Below are 23,981 nucleotides of genomic sequence, written 5' to 3' on the forward strand. Positions count from 1 at the left end.
CACTACTGTAGATCTAACAGCTCGATAGTTGCATGACCCACCTGGTTTAAACATTAAAATAATATTTTTAAATATCATAATATAACTTGACCAAAAAAGGAACCTTAAATACAAATATATTTGAATTTTCAAGGCAGTTAAAGAAAAAAAACAGGAGGAAAATATTTACGATATTTTTTAAATGAGAAATTATGCAAAGGTCAATCACAATACTCTGTAGCAGGGAACAGTAGAAAAAAGGTAAAAGTCACATAAACAGACCTGCAAAAACACAGATTACTAATGAATAAATAAGTCGCTTACACACAAGAGATTTCATGTGGCTACATCAGAATGTATTAATACCAGTAATGTATTTGCCATTCCGAAAATGTGTAACAGATAACACTTAAGACTAATGTCACTAAAAACAGGAGTTCAAAGCTGATTGAATATTGAAATAAAAAACTTCAGTTTAAAAAAATTAATTACTCATTTATAAGAATTAAATAAGTTAAAACCTCTCATTAGACAAAAAAGGTGGTTACACCACCTCCCATTTTTTCCGCTTCCAGTAGAAGCGGTAGAAGTGCATCGATTGTGGCTTGGACTCCCAACCTTGAGGTCATAGGCTCGAAACTCTCGCTGTGCGAGTCGCTTGTGTCCTTGGGCAAGGCACTTTATCTACGTTTGTCTCTCTCTACCCAGGAGTATAAATGGGTACCTGATAGGATGTTGTGGCATTGAATGATCTAGTTTCGTGCGCTAAAGAAGTAGCGAACGGCTATGGATACTCCCCGGGGAGCAGAGAATGTGCACTTTGTGCTGGTTTGCTATTGTACGTTATCCAGTGACCAGAGGTAATAACGCTTGCGCCTTTGATCATTCAATTTGGAATTGGCGCCTTATAAATGTTTGGGTATTATTATTATTAAATACTGAAAAATATGTATCTCATTAACCATTCCTGATTTTTTCATCAAATATGCTTTTTCAAATTGGTGTCAGTTGTACAACATATCAACATTTGTTTTTCCTCAGGAGCTTTAAATTAAACATTTTTAAATTTTATATTGAATAGGAACAATATACATGTTAATTCCGAAGGAACATTTGTATTGTAAACATTTTCAATTAGAGACGAATAATATTTAAATAAAAAAATTGCAAAATTATATTATTTTCATTTTTTTCACAAATAACGTAAGTTTTATAGACAAACATTTTGAAAAAATTTAAACCATTAGTCTGTACCTATTGGATCAAGCATAGAGGATCAAGGAACGACGGAACTCGGTAAAGCCTTTCATCATTCGTTGTCCTAATCACCTAATCCTGGAGGATTAATTAGCTTAATGAGACTGTTATAGCTTTGGCAATGATAAATTGAGCAATTAAGTGCAAGATTCCTGGTTTTAAATATCAATGCCAATAATCACCTGTGTCCTTGAGTAAGGACACTTTTACTCTCTACCTTGTCCTTGACTTGAAAGAACTTAATCCTAACAATTTTGCTGATTTAGATTTTTATTTAAAAAAAAATAATTACCTAAAATGAAAAATTAAATGTCAAAATGAATGGCTTTTAACCAAATCTTTTTTAAATTAAATGTCTTTCAGAGCAAAACAAAACAAAAAATGTTTTGGTGCATACAGTAAATTAAATATCAAGTATAGTTGTGGAACCTTTATTCTCAGTATGTCACTTAACAACATATGTACGTGCCACTCCAGTATTCAAAAAATACCATCAAAAATATAATATTAAATTACTAATATAAATAAATAAATAAAAAAGAAATATAGTAAATCAATTATCTAAATAATATTTTTCAAATTTTATCTCATTTTGTTAAAGGATTTTTTTACTTTATGTTAAAAAGCTAATGGACTATTTGATGTGTGTCATGAACACAAAAATAATCTAATAGCGACTGTTCTAGTTGTCATGGAAACTAAGTCTACTGGGTCGTATACACAGTAAGTTTATTCAAGATATGTTACCTTAGTGAGTTCACAGGCAACGTCGGTGATAACTGCTTGTTTTAACTTGAAATGTAGCCTGAAGTTGATAGTTAAAGCTTAAGTGGAATCACTAATTTCCATGTTATCTATTTATATTATGCAAAGAGATTTGGTAGGTGAGATTCTATACTGTCTGAATCTTAATAGACCTGTATTACTAAGCCATGATTATCCTGAATCATGACTCTATAATGCAAGGGGCTGACAAGGGTGAACCATAAGGCCTAAAAAAAAATTGTTTGTTTGCCCTCCTCAACCGCCCCTAACTCACTGAAAAAAATATGGGTGGCAAAAGAAAAAAAAATTAAAAAAGATTCAAATTAAAAAAAGTGAGTGAACTGATCTTTATTTTTTGCCAGATGCCTTACAAAGTTGTCTAAAGTTGTTGTCTGATGTAAGATATTGTTATTCTAGGCCTACATTAATTGCAAAATATCAACTGTGGGTTATTTTTATTCCATTTGATGAGTAATCTTGAAAAAGAAAAAACTTTTTTTGTATCATTTTAAAAAAGAAGGGCAAACAAAGAATTTATCTTTTTAGGCCTAATAATAGTTATATTGTTTATTCATTCTTATTTTATTTATTCCTTATAAATTTAATTAAAATTTTGAGATAAATCTCTTTAAGAAAATAGTACAAGTAATAATTTAAATCACATTCCACTACTGTATACATTATTTTATTACCTTAATAATATATTTTCTTAAAACATTTTAAACACTATATTTATTATTAAATATTAATTCATATTTATTTACATTTTTCAAATGATAACATGTAAATAATCGTATGTTTAAGAATAATAGTTTAAATAAACATACTTCATAAAAGCATTATTTCTTAGCAGCAAATATGTAAACTGTACAAGCATGGAGGAATAGAATAAGCAAGAATTGGTTTGCATAAATTATAAAAGTAAGAGCTGGATATTCACCTCATTATTTCAGTTCCTTGGTCACTGGCTTCACAGTAAGACGAAACTCTCGAGGGAGTATTCCCGCCTTTGCGGTATAAATTTATGCATGAGACTAATTATTTACTATTCTAACGGGTATCCACCTAACTTGTGAAGGAATTGTGCTAAATGGTGGAGTGGAGTGACGCAATGCAAATAAGTGTCTCAGCCGAAGACAGAAACAAGTGGCTAGGCTCATGCCATGGACCTTCCAATCAGAATCCAAACACAACTCCTTAATGCTTTATACATTTACTAATGTTTTTTTCATCTATCGAAATGAAATATTGGTTAAATGGATTCAATAAATCTTTTTGGCGTCTTTATGCTACTCGGTGGTTAAGATACAAAAATGAAAAATGTATTAAAATTTAATGGACTTTTTCGTTAAATTTGAATTAAGAATAGGGAGGCGCCATTCACACAAAACAATTTTTGAAATTACTGCAGTCCCTAAAATGGAATCATCACCAGTATTTATTGCCATGCAAAAAAATGATTTTAATTTTCAATATGTTGTTATTGTAACAAATAACAGCAAGCTTTTGATTGCATACTGGTAGGATTTAGGATATAATGATGTATCATCAAGTCATCCATGCCCACAGCGATGTTGAGTTTCGTTGTTCTGTGGATTATACTGTAGGACTTAATTTGGGCCGAATCTACGTTGTAAAAGAACAGATAAGGTTCCAAAGCCTCTGAAAAAAATTTATGTGTTGTGGTAATTACCTTATTATTTTATAATATTTGTTTCATTCTAAACATTCCCACTGGATTAGCAATACAGTATAAATGAATGACATTAAAACAAAATGTAATAATTGAAACTATAATTTAATATTAATCTTAACAGCTAAAATTCTGACCACTTCATGCATGCCTGAGTTTGATATGTTGGTGTGATGTGGTAAGAAGTAGTTTACAGAGCAGATGATACAGATACAGTACTTTCAACAAAACAGAAAAGTTGGACCTGCTTGATTATTTCTGTTTCCAATGAACAGAGTAAAAATTTGCTCAATGTCTTCTACATTGATATGGTCAATGCCTATTTTATTGATGTGGTGTTTACTTTAAACGTAAATGTTAAATCTCAGAATTGTTTATTTTCTTCAAAAAAATGAAAAATATGAATTTACAGTCAACAACAAAGATGTACGTCATGCTATAAAATAATATTCCTTCGTTATAAAATGCAAGTAGAAGAGTTACAGTAAATGTGTCTCATACTATTAGATAAAACAGGTGCACTGTATACAATGAATATTTTATTATTACTTTTGATACTTTTCCATCAGCCATAAGACGGGTTCAATTTTCAAGCATAATTAATACTTTGAATGGTTTATGTTAAAGTGTTAAATACCAGCGGTCAGCCACTTTGAGTAAATGGTGGACATGTAGACACCGTGCCGATCCACTTAAGGCTATTTTTGTAGTTTACATCATAGTTTGCTCGGTAGGTTGTTGTAGTGGTTTAAACACAACCTGTTTATCCTTGGTAAATGCTGTTATATTTTTTAATTTATTCTATTATTTTTTGTATTTGTATCCTGAATCAAATACAGGTACACATATTTAATGATATATCAGATTTTCATATGTTTGGAGTTGGCAATTGAAATTTAAAATTTACGTATAGGTTTAGGAATTCTAAAGAAATATTCCATTAAATTGTAAGTTATTTCAACAAGCTCCAAACATATGAAATGCCAAAAATTCAAAAATTGTTATATTAATATATAATCAATCATACTTTAATATTTTCATTTAAAAGCATTTTTGCTATACAAACAATTAATGAAGCTTGGGTCATGTAATTTGGTAATTACAATAGAGTGATATAGCTCTTTATATTGCTACAATTCCTTACAGATACAGTACATTATACAATTGGGGAAAAACCCCCTTAAACCCCTATTAATACATGTTGAAGTGCATATTTCAAAGGATTGATATAGTTCCAATTGTTGGACTGAAACAATTTAATTTTTGCTGATTTATAAATTTTGTTGCTTTATAAATTTAAAACCATTAACCATTAATATGCAATACAGAATTTTTTACTACGAAAATTCCTTAAAATTAAAATTGATTACTAGCAATTTTTTTTAGAAAGGTTTATTCAAATAATATATAATTTTTATTTTTACCTGAATAAGTAACGGTACCTCTCTTATAGCTTGACTAATCTATTTTGTATTATTTTAACTATTCAAAATATTGTTTTTTGTAAATTTTAATTGATATAACTAAAATTTGAATTATTGTATATAAATATACAAAGTATGAGAACAAATATTGAAATTATTGACCAAAGTTTTATTAGTTAAGAACTAATACTAAAGCTTTCACAATCGAGTTCTGTTACCAATATTTGCCTACATTTAGGGCATGATCATGTTATATCACACCCATATATGGGCATGATGATATATCATACCCATATATGGGCAAATCAAATGTATTTAGTCAATAAATAATTGATGGTGCGGAAAAAAAGACGTTGTGGACAAAGAAGACAAATGCATAGAAAAATCCTTACAGGTCCTCTTTCTTTACAGACGAACGTGTACAGTATTACCTCGTTCATTTACCTGTTCAATAAGAACAGCACCTCGAGGTAGAGAACTAATTATTAACGGACCCTGAGTAAACCAATAATTTGCCATGCACACAACGGCAATCTTCGTTGAAATTCATAGAAAGTTCATTACCGACACAGCTCTCTAATATTACCGAACGTTCTCAGATCTGCGCTAACATCAAATACCTAAAGTAAATAGTAAGGCAGCTTGTTAAACGATTCATTGTTCCCTATTGTGAAGTAACTACATCATATAAAAGCTTCTCAAGGAATGAGATTAACCACCCTGAAAATATGGATACTATTATAAAAAACTCAATTTAGCAGTGCCTCCCCCCCACCCCCAAAAGATGTCTTTTTCTTTTTATCTAGTACTGACCATAGTCAAAGCAGCTCTGCCAAAAAAAAAAAAAAAATGGTTCTTTTAGAACCATCTTAACCCATAGTACATCAGAAATTTTATTTTCATAAAGGCCAAAGAAAAAAATTGTTTGTTTGCCCTTCTCCACCTGCCTCTAACTCACTGAAAAATACAGGGCGGAAAAACAAAAAAATGTAAAAATAAAAATAAAAAATAATGTGAGTGAATTGATTTTTAATTTTTGCTAGATGATAAACAAGGTTGTCTAAAATTGTTGTCTGATTCTATCCCTACATTCATTGCAAAAATGATAACTCTGGGTAATTTTGTAAACAAAAATCAACTTTTTTCTACCTGCCCCTATTTATCATTTTTTTTAAAAAGAAGGGCAAACAAACAATTTATTTTTTTTGGCCTAATGTTAATCATTAATTATCAAATCAAGTACCCCTCCTGAAAATTAAATATTTTATTATTAATCTGTTTATACAAGATCTTCACAGAAATTAAACTGCCAGTTCTATTTAAAATTAGAGAGCTGATATCAAGTGGCCCTCATATTAATACAAATACAGTACTATACTAACCAACAACACACAGTGACTCCTACTAATAACAACAGAATTTCCAGTCTTAAATTTTAGAATAATAATAGGACAACTATTTTTCATATTCCTGAAATATTTACTGTAATTAAACAACAGATTACGATTTGTTAGTTAATTCTATAATCAACTATGCATTTATTATTAGGTGTGGACAAACTGACGTCTTCATTCAACCTTTGCCAAATTAAATGCAATTGACAGTTATTTACTCCAATTTTCCATCTTAATTTGTTAAAGTATTTCAGTAATATTCAAATAAGATATTCAGTAATTAGACTGTTTCAATTGAAGAATACAGTTTCTTGTTTGTTAATGTTGGCAATTTCTTTCGGCAGATTCGAAAAAACTCATGTCATTTGTTACATGATCATAAAACAACTGAATGTCGTTTATTTCTCCTGGGAAAACATCTTAATTTCTCAATCTGTAGAGTGATAAAATGATTTTTAAAATATTCATTTTTGCTAGCAACATTAATTTCTTCAAATAATAACCATAATCTTAAAGAATTCATATTTGATTTTAATAATGATAATATTGATTAGGAATTAATTGAGTTGTGTTTTTTATAGAAATCTTTTTTAATATACCATATTTATTTGAATAAAATCCCCTGGGGTGTTTATTGTTGAGAAGGGTTTTGAGGGGGTATTTATTCGAGGTAGACGTTTGTTTTTTGGGTGTAAAATGGATACCGTCAAAATTAGATTTCATTAGATTGGAAAAAAATGTAATTACTGTATACTGGAGTAGAAAATTTATAGAATGTGCTGAGAATGATGTTGCTTCCACTAGTTTTGTTTTTAGTCATTTAGGGGGGATATTTATTCGAGGAAAATATAAAAATCCCAGAGCATTTAATCAAGGAGAGCCATTTATTCAAAGAAGGATGTTTATTTGAATAAATACTGTAATTAAATGTTGTTGATTTTCTTGTGGCAGGAAAGTGATTAATGTCAGGGTAATGCTAGAGAATCCAGTGGGCTGCACTGTACAATTCATGTATAATTTGTGTTTGTTTCTTTCAAGTAAAATTTGATAGACAGGGCTTAAGGTTGAATATACAGATCTCAACCTTTACGGTAGCATACCACGTTTCCTAATTCATAATTTCAAATGGATGTTATTGTATGTTTGAAATTGATTAGGAGAATAACATTCAATCAGAAGTAGGAATTGGTTTAGGACTGATGTAACAATAGCCACTGCCAAATTAAAAACTCAATTTATATAACACAAGTAAAAATTAACCGACGAACTTTTGGCATCCTCACGATAATAATAATTTTAAACAAATGAAAGTTTTATTAAACATGTATTATAGATCAGCGAAACAATAATTTACCAGTGATGGCGAATAATTCATCAGCGTTATTTAATTTGATTAATGTCTCGCAGTAACGTGCCATACATGATACATTCTGACATGCTATGCCTCGTAGCTTTGGCACGTGGGTTGAAAACGTAATAGATTTCAAAATCAAGATTCTGTTGACCTATGTTACACCTAACGGGAGGGGAAACAAACTGAAAGGTTGTTACAACAAATATGCACTAAATTTGTATATTAAACCACAGAATCAATCATATACTGTGTGTAACGTCCAGTGATCCCTGTGGAGTATTTTTAGTTGAGCAGCTAATTCAAAACTAACCCAATTTTAATTCAAATTATTCACGTCCTAATAATGATTTATAGGAATGATGACGACAATGACTGGTAGTGAAGGAGTCATCAACAATGATTAGAATGATAATTATGCTTGTGTACATTAATTATTTTTCATCCTTTACATGAAAGAATACATAAGATAATTGGTTGAACTGAGATATTTGAGGATAAACAAGTTAAAAAACTGTCATCAAAAGATATGATAATAGTATTTAAATTTTAAATTATTATTATCTTTATTAAAACTTTATTTTGTCTCATTCAGAGAGGATGCTATTCTAAAAGGCCATGTTGCCCCTATTAAATTTTAAAATGAACAAATTTTAAAGCAAAACAAAAGAACAAAATCAAAGTGAAAAAGCAATACAAGACAAAGCTGTTTAGTGTTAAAGATCAGTGCCAATGAAAAAGCAAAGAACAAGCAATCAATTCTTTTTTGATGACTTGGCATAACCACAAAAAAGACCTAGGCGGACATGGATGAGAGAAGAGTGCCAGTGGACCAACTTAAGATGTTGAAGTGACAGGACAGACACTGATGGGGATCCGTGGTAGGCCAAGTCATGGGTGGACAAGCCACCACATAAGCAACATTAAATAATAACTCAAAAAAGTGCTTTACGATTTTAGTTGTTCAGGGTGACAACACAATGATTAAATGGTACATGTATCAATAAACACTTACCAATATAAAACCTCAGTGTAATCGATACAATGTGCATTATACCTAGTGTACATGGCGATAGTGATTCATCATCATTGATTTTTAAATTATTCCAATAATGAACAATTCAATAAAACATGGGCATTTTACAACTTTTATAGCTGTAGGAACTATCCACTTAATTGGAAACCACTATACTGGATAATATTAACTTCTCTTAAATATAAATTAAATTTCAAGGTCAAAATTATTTTACATACAAAAATTTATGTAGAATATTCTAGTAATACTTTAAATATTTTGAATATAATTTGTACTGTATCGGTGGTGATGTTGCATTTTGTTTGTTATTTGGTATTTATATACTAGCACAGTAGCAAGCACCCCTACCAGGTATCCATTATACTCTAGAGTGGGGAGAAGGATGGCAGATAAGGTGCCTCGAATGAAGTGCACAGCAAGGGATTGAAACCCCGACCTCATGGTTGGGAAACTAGACCATTCCCACTGCGCCAAACCACTTCCGACAAAACATTTGTGTGGTTTGGAGATACTATGAAGATGTTAATCTGTGATTCTTAATTTTTTTTTTATGAAGTGTATAAAAAATTAACAAATATATTGAATACTGAATTTAACAAACATTTTAGATTTTACTGTAGCATTTTATTATAATGTAATGCTTCATTAACAAAATTTATTATTATACTGTATATTATAATATTGAATAGAAAATATCAAAAAATGATGTTCAGACAAGAGGTGAACCACAAATAATTTTTGGTAGGTCAAATTCATTTTAACATAATTAATATATAAACATTCTAATATTTTTCCTGCATTTTATTGACATAAATCCATCCAGATTAAGCCTCCTCCACAGATTACCGATAAGGGCCCTTCACAGCCACCCAACAGTTGCAACACATTTTGTATGTCGAGGTTTAATCTGTTGGCAAAGACCTTGAAAAGTTCCCATTGTCAGCGTATTCGTTTTCAATTCAATTATTGATCATTATCATTTTCATAAATGCCCTAATTATTATTTGTGAGTAGGCTTATTGTTGTGAGGTGTCAAAAGTTATAAGCATGTTTGGGCATGGTCACAGGACAAAGCGTGCAATGATAAAGTACACAGCATGCCCTCCGATACTGTCCCTTGTCATTTACATTAATTTTATATTCAATGATATATAGGATGGTATAAAGCCACTCTAGGTAAAATAGAATGTTCCATCTCATGAATATTCTCACCCCACTTCAACCTGATAGCTATATGTGCTAAGGTGAAGATACAAAATTTATGTATCAAAAATATCAAAAGACAATGATAATTATTATTGGTTTTAATATTTCAACACATAGAAGAACATTACTTACAGTAGTCAAACTATATATCATAATTGATGCTAGGAACTAAAATGTATCATCAAGTAAATATAAAATACTTTACAGCCAGGCTTTAGAGGAACAAAATGTTTTTGCAACTAATTTTTTTTAAAGACACAAATATGGTGTTCATGACAAAAAAAAAATATCTCGGAAACCATTTATATGATACAGATTATATTTAAAAATGGGGAAAAGGACATAATCACTCTTTTTTCTACCTTTTTTTTTTTTGAAAGAAATTTCAAGTTCAAACTGGAATTATCTAAACTGCAGAAACATGACTCTGGAAAATTATGGTAACTGAAATTTATCTGATATTATAAGTAACTTACTATGTTGTCCTCCAGTGGTTTTTAATAAAAAAAAAATATATAGTAAATATTGTATAATTCTTCTAGAATAAATCACCCTCTTGCCCATCATCATGTAATGTAATCTTGTTACATCCTTTAAAACAGAGCTTGTTATCATAATGTGCATGACTATGAGTTAAACCTCATGGCCATGTATAGGCGCTTCCTGGCTTGGTCTGTATGTAATTATGCATTTTTTTTTTTTTTAAAGCAAATTCGACTCACCCATTGTTTTCTCTCTTGATTTGTTGTTATGTCTCCTTAGAACCGGCAAGCTGGCGCGATAGTTGGAGTTCCTTGTGAATCCTTGCGGAGCATCAGCCTCAGACCTAGTGTCCATGTCATCGCGAAATCCATTTCCAAAGTTGGGTTGCCGAAGTGGCAGTGCCTAATGAAAATAAATCAATGCCAACATCAATGAGCCTAATGCATCATATCCGTTCTATATTGTTATCATCTGACAAAGTGTGTTTAATAATAATAACTTGCTTTAAAAAAAAATTCCAATATAATAGTTCAGTGCAAAAGAATCACAATCAACAAAATGGATGTTGTTTCATGGGAAAGTCAACAGTACAGGTACAGTGTACTTATTGCCATGTGGTGGTCAATAATACACTAATTATAATTACAATTACAATACAATCAAAAGGATAAATAGAGGTAGTATATAATAATGAAAATATATATAAATTATAATAATTTATGCATTCCCATCATGAAATGAATGAATCTTAAGAATTACATATGAATTTAACACTTCTCATAGTGTATAATATAATAATTAAGAAATCTACAATCCTGTAATTCCTGTAGACAACACCCTAAATAACTTCATTATGTTAATTAGTTTAATTCTTTTACCAAACATATTACTCTGTTAATGTGCATACAAAACATAGGTTTTAAAGCTAAAAAAGCATATTTGATGAAAGAAAAGTAAAAAGTAAATTACAGATAAAATATTAACTACAGTGTTTCAATGAGGCTACACCCTGCCTCATAGAAGTGAATTCAGCTTTCAGCCTTGTGTGTATGTAAACACTGGTAATCACAATCCGCTAGTGCACATATCATCTTCAGTGCGAAGTTTGCTTCATGGGGCAATGAGAAAAATATCTAGTGTTCCAAATTTCTCACCTTGCGAGGTCAAATCTGCAATGTTAACATGCACTTAAGGATACAGTTTACAGTAGATGACAACAATTGATTGGCCAATCTAAAATGCACTATTGGCAAACACATGAGTACGGGATGTAATTGAGTTCAAAATATGTAGTATGAAAGATTGGCAAATATGAACTACTTCTTGCGAGGTGGGCGGCTGAGCTAGATTTGTTGTTGGGATGGGAAATTTGGTTAAACACAAATCCTATAGTATGTAGGCCTACAGTCTTGGTACTGGAACGTAACCAAGGTTAATAGCCAAAGCTACCTATACATAAAATTATTCTTAAGCTCTTCTGGAGTATCACATTTTCTTCGACAAAAAAAATGTATGATCATATATAGTCACGATGTGCCTATACCGTTAATACGGCCATGATGTGATGTTATCATCAGTGTCGCAGTGTTTAAGGTCTTGGACTTCTAATCATGAGATCTTCAGTCTGAGACCAAGGTAATTCAACAAAAGGACGCACATCTCGGGACATCAAAGGTTATAACTCTGGCATCGACATTCTAGGCACACGTGCGTCCCTACACGCTGAACGTCACAAAAACCATAGCAACCAGACCATAAACCGTCAGCGTACGTGACGATTTTCCCACGCGCGTGTTAGTTGCCATGTTAGTCGCGCGGTGATTACAAAGTCCTAATGATATTTTGCACTAACATTAGACTGAAATATATTCTTCATTTCAACATTAATTTTACCAAAATTGTGGTGAATTGTCGTTCATGAGACTCACTTCGCAGAAAAAATTAATAAATGTTCCGTAAATACTCAAATGTTCGTCCTTGGCACCTTATGCCAACATTGTCAAAATGACAGATTAATGTTACATAAGAACATGAAATTTTATAAAATTCGTAAATTTTGATTTGCTATAACTTTTCATTTTCTTGGTCAATTTTCACAAATCAAATTGCAGTTTATAGAAGCATTTAACAAGCTCGCGGTAAAAAAAAATCAAATGTAACAGACATAGCGAAGTACCCAAAATTAATAAAACAAAAACTAACACCATAAAACGAATGGCACGCATAGACTAATAATTGACGGCTGTACTCGCAACTAGTATCGGATTGTCGATGCCACAGTAAAGATCAAAGGACTGTGCGCACGCGCTATGTTCGAGAGCGGAGATGTGCGTCCTTTTGTTGAATTACCTTGCTGAGACCAACGCTCATCGCATTGCTCGTGTCCTTGGGCAGGGCACTTTACTTACATTTGCCTCTCTCCATCCAGGAGTATAAATGGGCACCTGGTAGGATGGAACTGTATTGGAATTAAATTGTACACAGGACAAGGAATACTGTACTCCCCAGGGAGTGAGGAGGTTGCACTTTGTGCCGGTTTCATCATGGATCCGATGACCAAGGATAATAATATCACCACCAGCGTTTTGCATCCCTTGCCAAAATGAGCGGTATAAATCTCTATATTATTATTATCATTATTTGGGGTGGGGGGAGGAGGGGTTAAGGAGAAAGCCCCAGCTTACCCCTTTTAGAAAGTAAAAAAAGAAAAGAAAGAAAAAGAAATTATTGATCACCCAAAATGCCTCAAAAGTTAATTTCAGGCATCTAAGAAAACAAAAATTTCCCAGAATTCCCTTAGGATAGTGTTCTCTCGATCGCCCCACCCCCCTCTCCCATTGGACATCTCTGGATCTGCCCCTAATCATGACCATAATTGGGCATGCCACACATTTTTGCCAAATAAAATTTGATAGTCTAAACAAGGCTTCACTTCTCTAACAACTTCCACAATAGTCAATCTTGTGAATTTACATTAAAAATTAATACAAATATTGTTCTGAAATATAGTTCTTTATATCTAAAAATGCTCCACATCATTAATCAGCGGCTATTACAAACAGTACACCCTTTCCATTCCCTACACACTTATTCCTAGCCTCGCATGAATATTAACATAAACAAATGCATTCAACATTACAAATTTGCATATCCTCGTGTACCCATGTTTACTCCTTGGTATGAAGAGGAAACAAGTAGACTAAGTACCTGGCCTTAAGGGTACAAGCCAGCACGAGATTTGAATCGCGGTTGAAAGTCTAAATTGCAACCGCTGCACGGACCGCTCCCAAAATTAATTTATTTATTAACCTCTGCAATTGCCTAGGAATTACATTGTTAAAGGTTATGCTGTATAATATAATACAGTTTCGAAAACAGCTCGAAGCATAATAATTATGATCTTAAGGTACTTAATGTCAGCAGAGTAATTTGCTTTTGTAGTTTGCAAGTATAATCATATTAATATTAGCCATCATAGGGATCATATAACAAATGTAGATCAAAATGTATAAATTGGAATAATATGTCCCAAGATGATGTATATTTATGAATTTTTTATTTTTTTTATATACAGTAATCTTATATTTATTAGGCTCTAACTGATCAAAATTATCATTACTATTTAATACAGGGCTTACAATAAACATTCTGAAATAATTGCAAATATCAAGACAAATTTTACTTGTTAATCACACTGATACTAGCAAAGAATAAGTAAAAAAATAAATTTCTTCCTGGAACAATTTTTATTCTCACATAAAGTTAATTGTTATAGTGATAATACCAATTGTGATCTACTGTATATAGCCCAGAATATAAGGTGAAAATTAATGTGCTATATTTCATAATAAGCTATACTCCAGTGACTATCAGTACCGATATAAAGGTTATAAAAATGCTGAGGGGAAAACAAGGTTATATTATAGCAAATAAATAACACACAGAGATAAGAAACATCAATTTTTTTAAATATATATAGATTGTGTTTAAATGATATTTCTCTCTCAGTATTTAAAATATACATTTGTATTTAATAAAAATGTCTGATTTATTATATGTATTCATTTTACCAGAGTACAAAACAATCAGAGTTCAACATACACATTTCTTATGCACAAAATTTCCTAGCCACCATGTATGTAGTTAGTACAATATTTTATACTAAAAACATACTCAATAGTTACAGTATACAGTACATCTGTCGGCTACAGGCTACACAACAATTCTATGGCTGCATCATCAGGCATGTTGTTACCCACAAATATATTATGTTTCTGCATTTATAAATGATCATTACTCCTCGGGATCAATGCGTAACTGAGCACTTAAAATTACTGTTAAACTGAAACAGGAATTCTTCAATAGCCTATGCAAGGCAGTGGTTTTCTAATACTTACTCAACAAAAAATGTATATTTTCCAGGTTAGGTCAAAATAGTTGACGGCTAAAAACAATCTCGAGTACTAATCTCAAACTGCTTGCGTGACTGTGTTCTAAAATCAATGTTTGCTCATAATTGTTGTGGAGAATAGATCCAGAGAAAGCATAATATGATGTCCTCCACCAAATGTCATTTTCACAAGATGCACGGCAGAAAATTTAAATACATGTCATAAGGATGCGTATACTATTGTACTTAAGAAAACCAACATTGTCGTCTACTGTAGCTTGTTTGCCGGTCATGCATGATCCAACTGTGCGTAAAAGATCTCGACCTGCAACTCGCAACTGATGGTGCTTCAACTAATCACATAGGTTTTCCCACAATCAATGAAAGGGGAGTTGGCAATACCAGAGCATATCACCTAGTGTATGATGATCAATTGTACATGGCATCTACTAAATAAGTGACACGGAGAGCTACAAGGCCGTTGCAATTTCTGAGTTTTAAGGAGGCTTATTATAAATACTCTTCCATAAAATAAATGTGGATATACAGTATATTGGATGTAGAAAGAATACTGCCTGATGCAATGATTAATAGCATCACAAAGGACAGCTTTAAAAACATGACTGAAGACAATCCAAAATATAGTATCTTAATATAAATACATTTTTTGAATATTGTAGTTACTGTATATATTTCCTTATCATTCAATGCTATATTATTCTTACTATGAACATTGTATTAATCTATATCTAGGTAAATAATGAATTACCAACATTGGTTTTTTTTCATGACTAATTAGAATATCAAATATTTCTTTTCAAATTTTTTTTTTTTACAATTAATGTGTTTATTAAATATACTAGCTGGCATTATAATTACTGTTGCTATAACATTATTATTATTATTATTATTATTATTATTATTATTATTATTATTATTATTATTATTATTATTATTGGTAGCAGTAGTTATTAATTAATAAATCATTAACATTTCAAAAAAAAATTGTAAGTTTTTATATGGAGGACTAGGATGAAGTACATATTGATTTTTTTTTCTATCTATCCTGTATTTTACAATGGCATTAATTATGCAGCGGTAGAAATAATTATGTGTTAGTAACATTAGTTATGCATTGATTACATTAGTTATTTGCTAGCAACACTGCTTATGTGTTCATCACATGTTATTTTTTATTAGTTATGTGTTAAGCACATTAGCTATGTGTCTCTACAAATATCTAGTAAAGCAACACTGGTAAGAAGTATAATTATAGTGTAGAGACATTAAGTTGACTATTAACATTTTTATGTGTCAGTGACATTAGTTGTTTGTTTAGTGACTTTAGTTACATGTAAGTGAAATTTTCTGTAGTTTAAGTGACATACTGACATTTTAGATGTTGTATGGTATTTATGGTAGTTAGGGTAAAATTATATATGTAGAGGTGGTATTGGTGGTATAAAATATATTTAATGGTGGAATTTGGTGGCATTTCATATTGACATTATATATTAGGAACACTATGTAGTGGTGGAATTATAGTGATGGTATTATATAAAGTTGGCTTTATATATAACGGTGGTATTTGGTATGCAGTAATTGACATTAGTAATGTCATGGTTAGTGGTGACATTACCATGTGCGGTAGTTGTGGTATTTAGTGGTGACATTAACTACGTTAGTGAAATATGTTTAACATTAATATTGATAACTGTGCAGTGCTAACAGCATGGTGTACACATGATATCAATAATCAATGCTAATTAGGTAAATCTGCAGGTGATTTATTTGGCAATGTTAGGACAAAGAACATTAAGTAAAGAAGGTAAAATAATTTTTAAAAGTAGACAATGAGTCTACTGATTACATATAATTTCATGTATAATATAATTATTTTTCAGTTTCTTTTTAGTTGTGAATTACGGTATTTTACTTCCTTGTTTATTGCAGAAAAGAAACATATTATTTAGATTTATCCCAATAATAGTTTTTTTAGAATAATAGAACCATTCTGTGTTCTGATTTAAAAGGCCCTTGAAATCCATATTAAAAAGTCATAAGTTGTCTATTTTCATTTCAAAATGTTTAATGAAAAGCACAATGTTAAACAATGTACATTATCATGTGACAGAATAGTGCCAATTAATTTATTCAAAATCAAATATCGGTCATCAAAAATTTTTTTTTTCAAAATTATTTATTTGAAAATATTTACATCATGCTCTACATGTGGGCATAAAAATTGGTCAGAGGGCCAAAGTGAATTTTTGATTTAACACCAAGGGCCGTATCCTCGCTCTGATGTTTCCAGAGTGTTTACTAAAACAATACAATACAATACAACATACTGTACTTTATTCGCAACTAAAAACAGTTGAATTGCACATACATAAGAAATTTGAAAATTGCCTTAAAAGTTAAAAATATCAAAACGGAGACAGTAAGCAAAATTACACAAAAGAGCAAAACAGAGATTATTATCATAATAATAAGTTATAATTATTATCAAAGTAATAATAATAATAACAACAATAATAATATTATGATTATTATTACTATCATTATTAATACTATTATTATTATTATTATTATTATTATTATTATACTAGTTATTGTGAAATAAAAAAGAGTGCAAACCATTTTGGCCATTGTTGGAGCAGTTCAACAAAAAACCTTCATGCACTGTTTTTATACCACTTCATTCTTAGTTTTGATGTGACTTTTACAGATAATGTTTGGTGGGCCGCACACATAGGGTTTTTAATTCATTCATTCATTTTAAAACACTGTCGGGCCGTACTTTGCCCACCTGTACTCTATATGATAATAATAATAATAATAACAATAATAATAATAATAATAATAATAATAATAATAATATATTTATATGGCGCTATAAAATATATTTTGAAACATGAAATGTCAGTAACAAAAGATGCTACCTTAATTCATTCTAATTTTGGTTATCATAAATGCCATTTATTTGGTAGTCAGAATGCATAGTATTATAAACTATTTAAAAAAATCATATAATTCAGTAGATACTGTATACTAAACTTTTAAATACAATATACAAACTTTAAATTTTACAAAAGCTTTTTTTACATTTTAACAAATTAAAAAAAAATTTATTACAGTATGTAATTTAAGAACCTTGATTTAACTCAATATGGTAAAAGACTATCTTAGACTATCATGTTAAAATCAGATATGCAATATTGGTCCCAGATGTATTCTGATTATAGTTTCAACTAGAACTACTAACACCTTTAAAGTGTCCTATATAAACAACCTATGTAGGATTCATCATGCAAAACACACAAACTACACATGCTCACTAGAGCGCTGCTTCTGCACATGCTCACAATATCATCGATGTAGCTTTAGATGATGATAAATTATCGAATTAAAGCAAAGCATGCAACCAAAGAAATAACTCTTGAGTAGAAATATATAGAATTAATTGATAGATCGATGGAAATAAATAATAGTGTAGTTTTTTATATAGCGCACATATCCATCTAATGTAAGATGCTCAGGGCGCTTGATATGTGGACTAGGAACTCGAGAGTCCCTTCGTGTCTGTGCTACCTGGTAACCCGGTACCAGCAACTCTCGTCATTCACCATAGGGGCTGTCTGTTCCAGAACAACGGGCTATCACCCTACTCGTCTCGAAGGATGTACTGGGTTCTTTATAGTGCACACGAGCCATTGTATACCCTGAGCATACGGTTTATAGTCTTTATTCAAGAAGACTTGTTCTACCACCAGAACCATAGGCAAGCGTGCCGTTCGAACCAGCGCCGATATTATGGCTATAGCTTGCGGCGCCCCTGCTAACCGCTCGGCCATTCGACTCACCATAGGCCTACATATCTTTGAATGTAAAATCATCATCATCATTGGTACTGTAATCTGTATTGTTCCAAGTTCTTCCACTGATCACTTTTTTGCGCTTTCCTTTTATTAACCTTTACAAATCCTTCCATGTTAAACACATCCATAAACATGTTCCTTCTTCCTAACTGTTCTTCTTCAATCCATTCTTTCTTCATGTAAAATAGACAATAAAAATCTGAGTGGAGAGCCCTATACCTTAAGTGGTTACAACTCCACTCCCTAAGCCTCAGATTTGGAGCAGTGTCCCATCCTGTTTTAGATGCGTGTACTTGCTTAGTCTATGGTTTTATTAATATGCAAATTTCTAGCAACTAATCAATGAATAAATGAATATGAATGTATATAAATATCTCATGACCAACCAATGACCAATGTGAATTTTCTAACAACTAACAACTCCTGTAATGAATGAGCAATGCAAAATTAATTTCATATGAATTTTTTTTAATGACTTCTAAAACAACACGTAGGATAGAAAGAATCGTATAAGATAAAATATATTTTATTGTCACATTCAAAACTAGTGACGCAGGAATTGACATTCATGCTGACTGAAACAAAGTTATCACTTGAAACACCGCTTCAAATTAGTCTAGATTCAGGTGTGAACAGGTGTATAATGACACCTACGCATATCTTACCTGTGGGTGACGCAATGGAATATCGTCTGGATGAGTCTTCTTTAAGTACTCCATAAATCGCTCCCTATCTTCTCGTGTTCGGCTGGGTTTGTGAAGCGTCTAAGGAAAAGGAAGGAAATACTAAATTTAGAAACGCATAGTTCTTGTACAAATTTGTATTTTGAGAGAAAAGTCTTCAAATTACATACATAATGTATACATGCATACGAGGTCGTCTTGAATATTGTGTATTTTGACGTGCATTTTATGAATTTTTACACACTTCAAAGTGGCGATGTTTTATCGCTATTGGTTTTGAGAAATGTGTAAATAAATTTATTATCCTGCAAAGCCATTCCATATCATGGTGAATTTTTGAAATTAGGATTCCATATATTAGAGCATTTTTCAAAGAAAAAAGAAAAATATATCATTTATAGAAAATAGATTGTGCTGAATGAGTCAAATTGTATAAACACTGAATAATCATAGTCAGCTGCCTCAGAGTTCAAATCATTGGAGGGAAAATCAATTAGAATTTTTGTATCTATTATGTCTACAATTCAATTTTAATGTATTTATTATGTCTATGTTTCCCAATCAATTTTGAGAGCCACTGGAAAGTATTTTATTATACTACTGGCAATCCTGTCTGGCTGATTTACGAAACTTGTATTAAATTCTTTTTTTTATTATTTTTTTAAAATCTTTCTTATTTGACAATCTCTAATTTTCCTCTACTCTCTTTCTTGTTTTCTTTCCTTTATTTGTGTTGCCTTTTTCTTTCCTACCTCTTTTTTTTCTGTTTCAACCATTTATTTTTTTCCCAGGAAAGCACACATACAAATGTTATACAAATGCACAACCATTGACCATTCAAGTCAAAAAATAAACTTTTAAGAAATACTTGAAAACATACTAAGCATTGGACATTATGTGAAACTTAAGTGAAAGTTAGAATATGTCAACCCTGGCCATCAGACGCAACTCGGTGGTCTAGAGGTATGATGCCAGGCTAGTGATCTGGAGATCGTGGGTTCGAGTCCCACCCGAGAACAACTTGCGATTTTTTTTGCAATTGTTTTCAAACGTACTGTGTATTCAGTACATTTCCACGTCAGGTAGGGCAAAATTACACCTATACATTAGAATATATCCACGATCAAAATGACAAAATTGCATTGCATAAGTAAAAAATTATAGGATTGCATTTTTTGGTTAATAATATTGATTTTCCCCAAGGTGGAACTCAAAATGTTTGAAAAGGCCACAGGCCTATAGTACCAAAAACATTCCTGATCAACCACCTCTAATTTACATATGTCAGTTTCCTTTGGTAATACAACAATAATATTTATTTTCATAATAATAATATTAGAATATCATTCATATCAAAGAATCAGGCTGCCCTCAGAGGATTTGAAACATCAATTTGTAGTTCTACTGTACATCCGGAAATACAGTAATTTAATTTACATAATATCTCATCCTGCTCTACTGAAACATTTTAAAAAAAATAAACCCTTTTTATTTTAATAGCCTAGAGTATTTTCCAACTTCATTTCCAATGCACTGACATTAATAAGAAGTGATATGAGGTAAGTATTAACTTCCACATCTATACTCATGCTATAAATGGATTCTTATCAAATACCTGTATCGCGACTGCACACAAGATATTTTAAGATATTTAAGTTTCTAAATTATATCCTATAACAGTTATGTCAAATCGACTGCTTTGTTATGATTAATTTACATTTTGTATCTTTATCATCCTTTCAAGACATATCCCCAAAATACTGTAAGTGGTGTCTGGCGGGAGACAGTTTTTTTTTAATTATCCCTAGTGGAAATGTGCCTTTTGTAAGTCATTCATTTATTATACTGTGTTCTTTTACATGCACCTGGACCATATTGCCCATAGGACCAACGGCTTAAATGTTCTACCAAAAAAAGACATGATACACTTGCAATGACGGAATGGACCTCTCTGCTAAGCGCCGACCCTTGGATATTGTTGCTAAGGTCCACAAATTCCTGGCCATTTCCTGATTGGTCAGTTGTTAGGTTTTACTGACACTAACTCCAGAAAGGTCTATCGAACTAGGGACCAATGATCTCCATGGTACAGAGTACAAACACTGGCTACCACCAATTAACTGCTTTCCAATAATGTTCTCTGTGCTCTAGTATTACAGCCCCCTATTAGAATCAAATATGGAGCCTAGCAAAGGATTTGTACAAGGGAACTGATGATGATCTTCATCGTACACTGCCCACAGGCACAAAACCTACCACCAGTTAAAGCTAAGTTACCATGTGTTTGTTATGAATGAACAAAATCATTTGGTTTCAACTTAAGTAATTTAATGACCAATTAACTCAAAGTAAAGTAGATAAAGACGCCAATTAGAATTGAGCTGTAGATTAGTGGATAACACCTTGCCTGCTTAATTCCTTATTCAATAGTCTTTAAAGCAAGTTCAATCTTTTAATCCTGATAGGAAGTGATAGAATAAATAGGCTATAACAAAATTTAAAATCAAATGTTCTAATTTGTTTTTATAGTAATGACCAAAAATATGAAGATGAATATCTGAAAGTAATTTAATTAAAACATTAATTTGCACATTTTAGAAGGTCAAAATATAAGTATTACCTTCCAGTAAAATACTAACTGAACCATTCAGTTTTTAATAAGTTTGTTATAACAAAAACTTTTAAAATATTTTAATTACCGTACCAGCTCAATTATGTAAACAATATTGGAAAGCAAAAAATGGATTTCTTGTCTTGATTTTCAATTGAAATCTAATAATTTAACTTGTATAAAAATAATACATATCAAATATTGAATTTAACTGTACAAGTTAATTAACTCAACAAGAGTGAATATTTGAAGTTTACAATTGATAAACAAAAGCCATCAATACATGTTATGTTTATAACAACTAGGGTGGGTATCACAATAACCATCTATTGTAAAATATAAAGCCTGTACTAAATACCTCACCTAACAAAAAAAAAATAAATATACTAATATAAGCCAAGAATATAAAAAAAAAAACATATAGTAAAATATTGATAAGAAGATCATACAATTATTTATGTAGGTGATACATACATATGATGGCGTGCATTTCGATATTTGGAGTATGTATTATACTATCTTATACATGAATGTTACTAATAAAATTCTACATTCAGCCTGCTACTATACTTTGGGTTTGAGAAAATATAATTAGTCCATACTGATGTACTTGATAAGACCTAAATACATACCAAGAGATTTATTTTTGTCTAGCTTGTTGCATGCATTTTGTATTCTATTTGTCATGCTCCAGTGACTTCTACTCCCTCAAATGTGTGATCAGTTATTTATGCGAGGCCTGTAATAATGGTTCATTAATATTCAAATTGCTTATAAAAAGCCACATGGTTAATTAATATTCATTCGGCTTATTCATATTTAAAATTATAATCATAAAATCTTATATAAGATTTAAATTCAAAAGGATTATAAATATTTAAAATGCTTATAAATATTAAACATTCTAATCAAAATTCACAAGCTTAATTAATATTAAAAATAAGAATGATAATACGATCTATAGGCAGTATTAAAACTTGTATTAAGATGATGAGGAAAATTATATCCTTTCTGAACACCCTACTTTTTCAAAGCTTCTAATGGTTTTCAGGTACAAATTAACTCAGTAGCATGTAATGTAAGCTCAGGTCAAATATTCTGTAATATTATATACTAATATCAATCATTTATTTCATTTGCTTTGTCTTAACCTTCTGTACATTATAGCAAATGGCGACACCTATCATAAGCCGCAGCTTATAAATTAACTACACAATTAAAAGGAGAAAAAAAAAGACTCAACAGAGGATGACCAAGAGACCATTTAGGAAAACATATTAGTTATTCAGCATGAGTGTCCTTAAGTGTGTTTTGAATGTGATTAAACTATTTTTTTATTTTATTTTGAAGGGTGGGAGGGGGGGGGGTCATTCATTCCATATGATAGGACCACAGGCGAAAATGGATTTTGCACGGGAAGCTGTGCGTGAACGAAAGTAGTGAAACTTCCCTCCTGATTAAAAAAAAAAAAATCGTGAAAATTAAGAATGTGAAAATAATGGACAACACAGCAACCTTGAAATATACACATTTAGGTTTCGTTAAATTAATCTATGTCAAAAATCAATAGTTTAAACCAGAAATTGATTTCATTTTCAATTATGGAGTTTTGTATAAATTAATACTGACGTTTGAATGAGATTATTCATAAATCATGCCAATGTTTAAATCATATAAGAAATCCATGTATCAAATTAAGCTAAAGTACATATATCATATTCAGGTATTAGTTTGATTTCTGAGAAGTGTAATAAATTATATTGCAATGCAGTATTAACTAGTTCAATTACATTTCCATGCTTTGTAATTACTGTGAAAATTATATAGG

At 31.0% G+C, this 23,981-nt stretch overlaps 1 protein-coding gene across 1 annotated transcript in view; it reads right to left on the reverse strand.

Annotated features, from left to right (window-relative positions):
* Positions 1–23,981, reverse strand: part of LOC117125332 (SRC kinase signaling inhibitor 1-like) — a 64,904-nt gene that overhangs the window by 26,061 nt on the left and 14,862 nt on the right. The window contains exons 3-4 of the mRNA XM_033271801.1: positions 19,525–19,623; positions 10,828–10,990 (exon numbers count right to left, since the gene is read on the reverse strand). Of these exons, the coding sequence (XP_033127692.1) occupies positions 10,828–10,990; positions 19,525–19,578 (217 nt within the window). The 5' untranslated portion in view covers positions 19,579–19,623. The remainder of the gene's footprint in view (positions 1–10,827; positions 10,991–19,524; positions 19,624–23,981) is intronic.

The sequence above is a fragment of the Anneissia japonica genome, unplaced genomic scaffold, assembly GCF_011630105.1.
Source record: "Anneissia japonica isolate Jap-2015-1 unplaced genomic scaffold, ASM1163010v1 scaffold315_len769609_cov171, whole genome shotgun sequence".
In the NCBI taxonomy this organism is placed as follows: Eukaryota; Metazoa; Echinodermata; class Crinoidea; order Comatulida; family Comatulidae; genus Anneissia; species Anneissia japonica.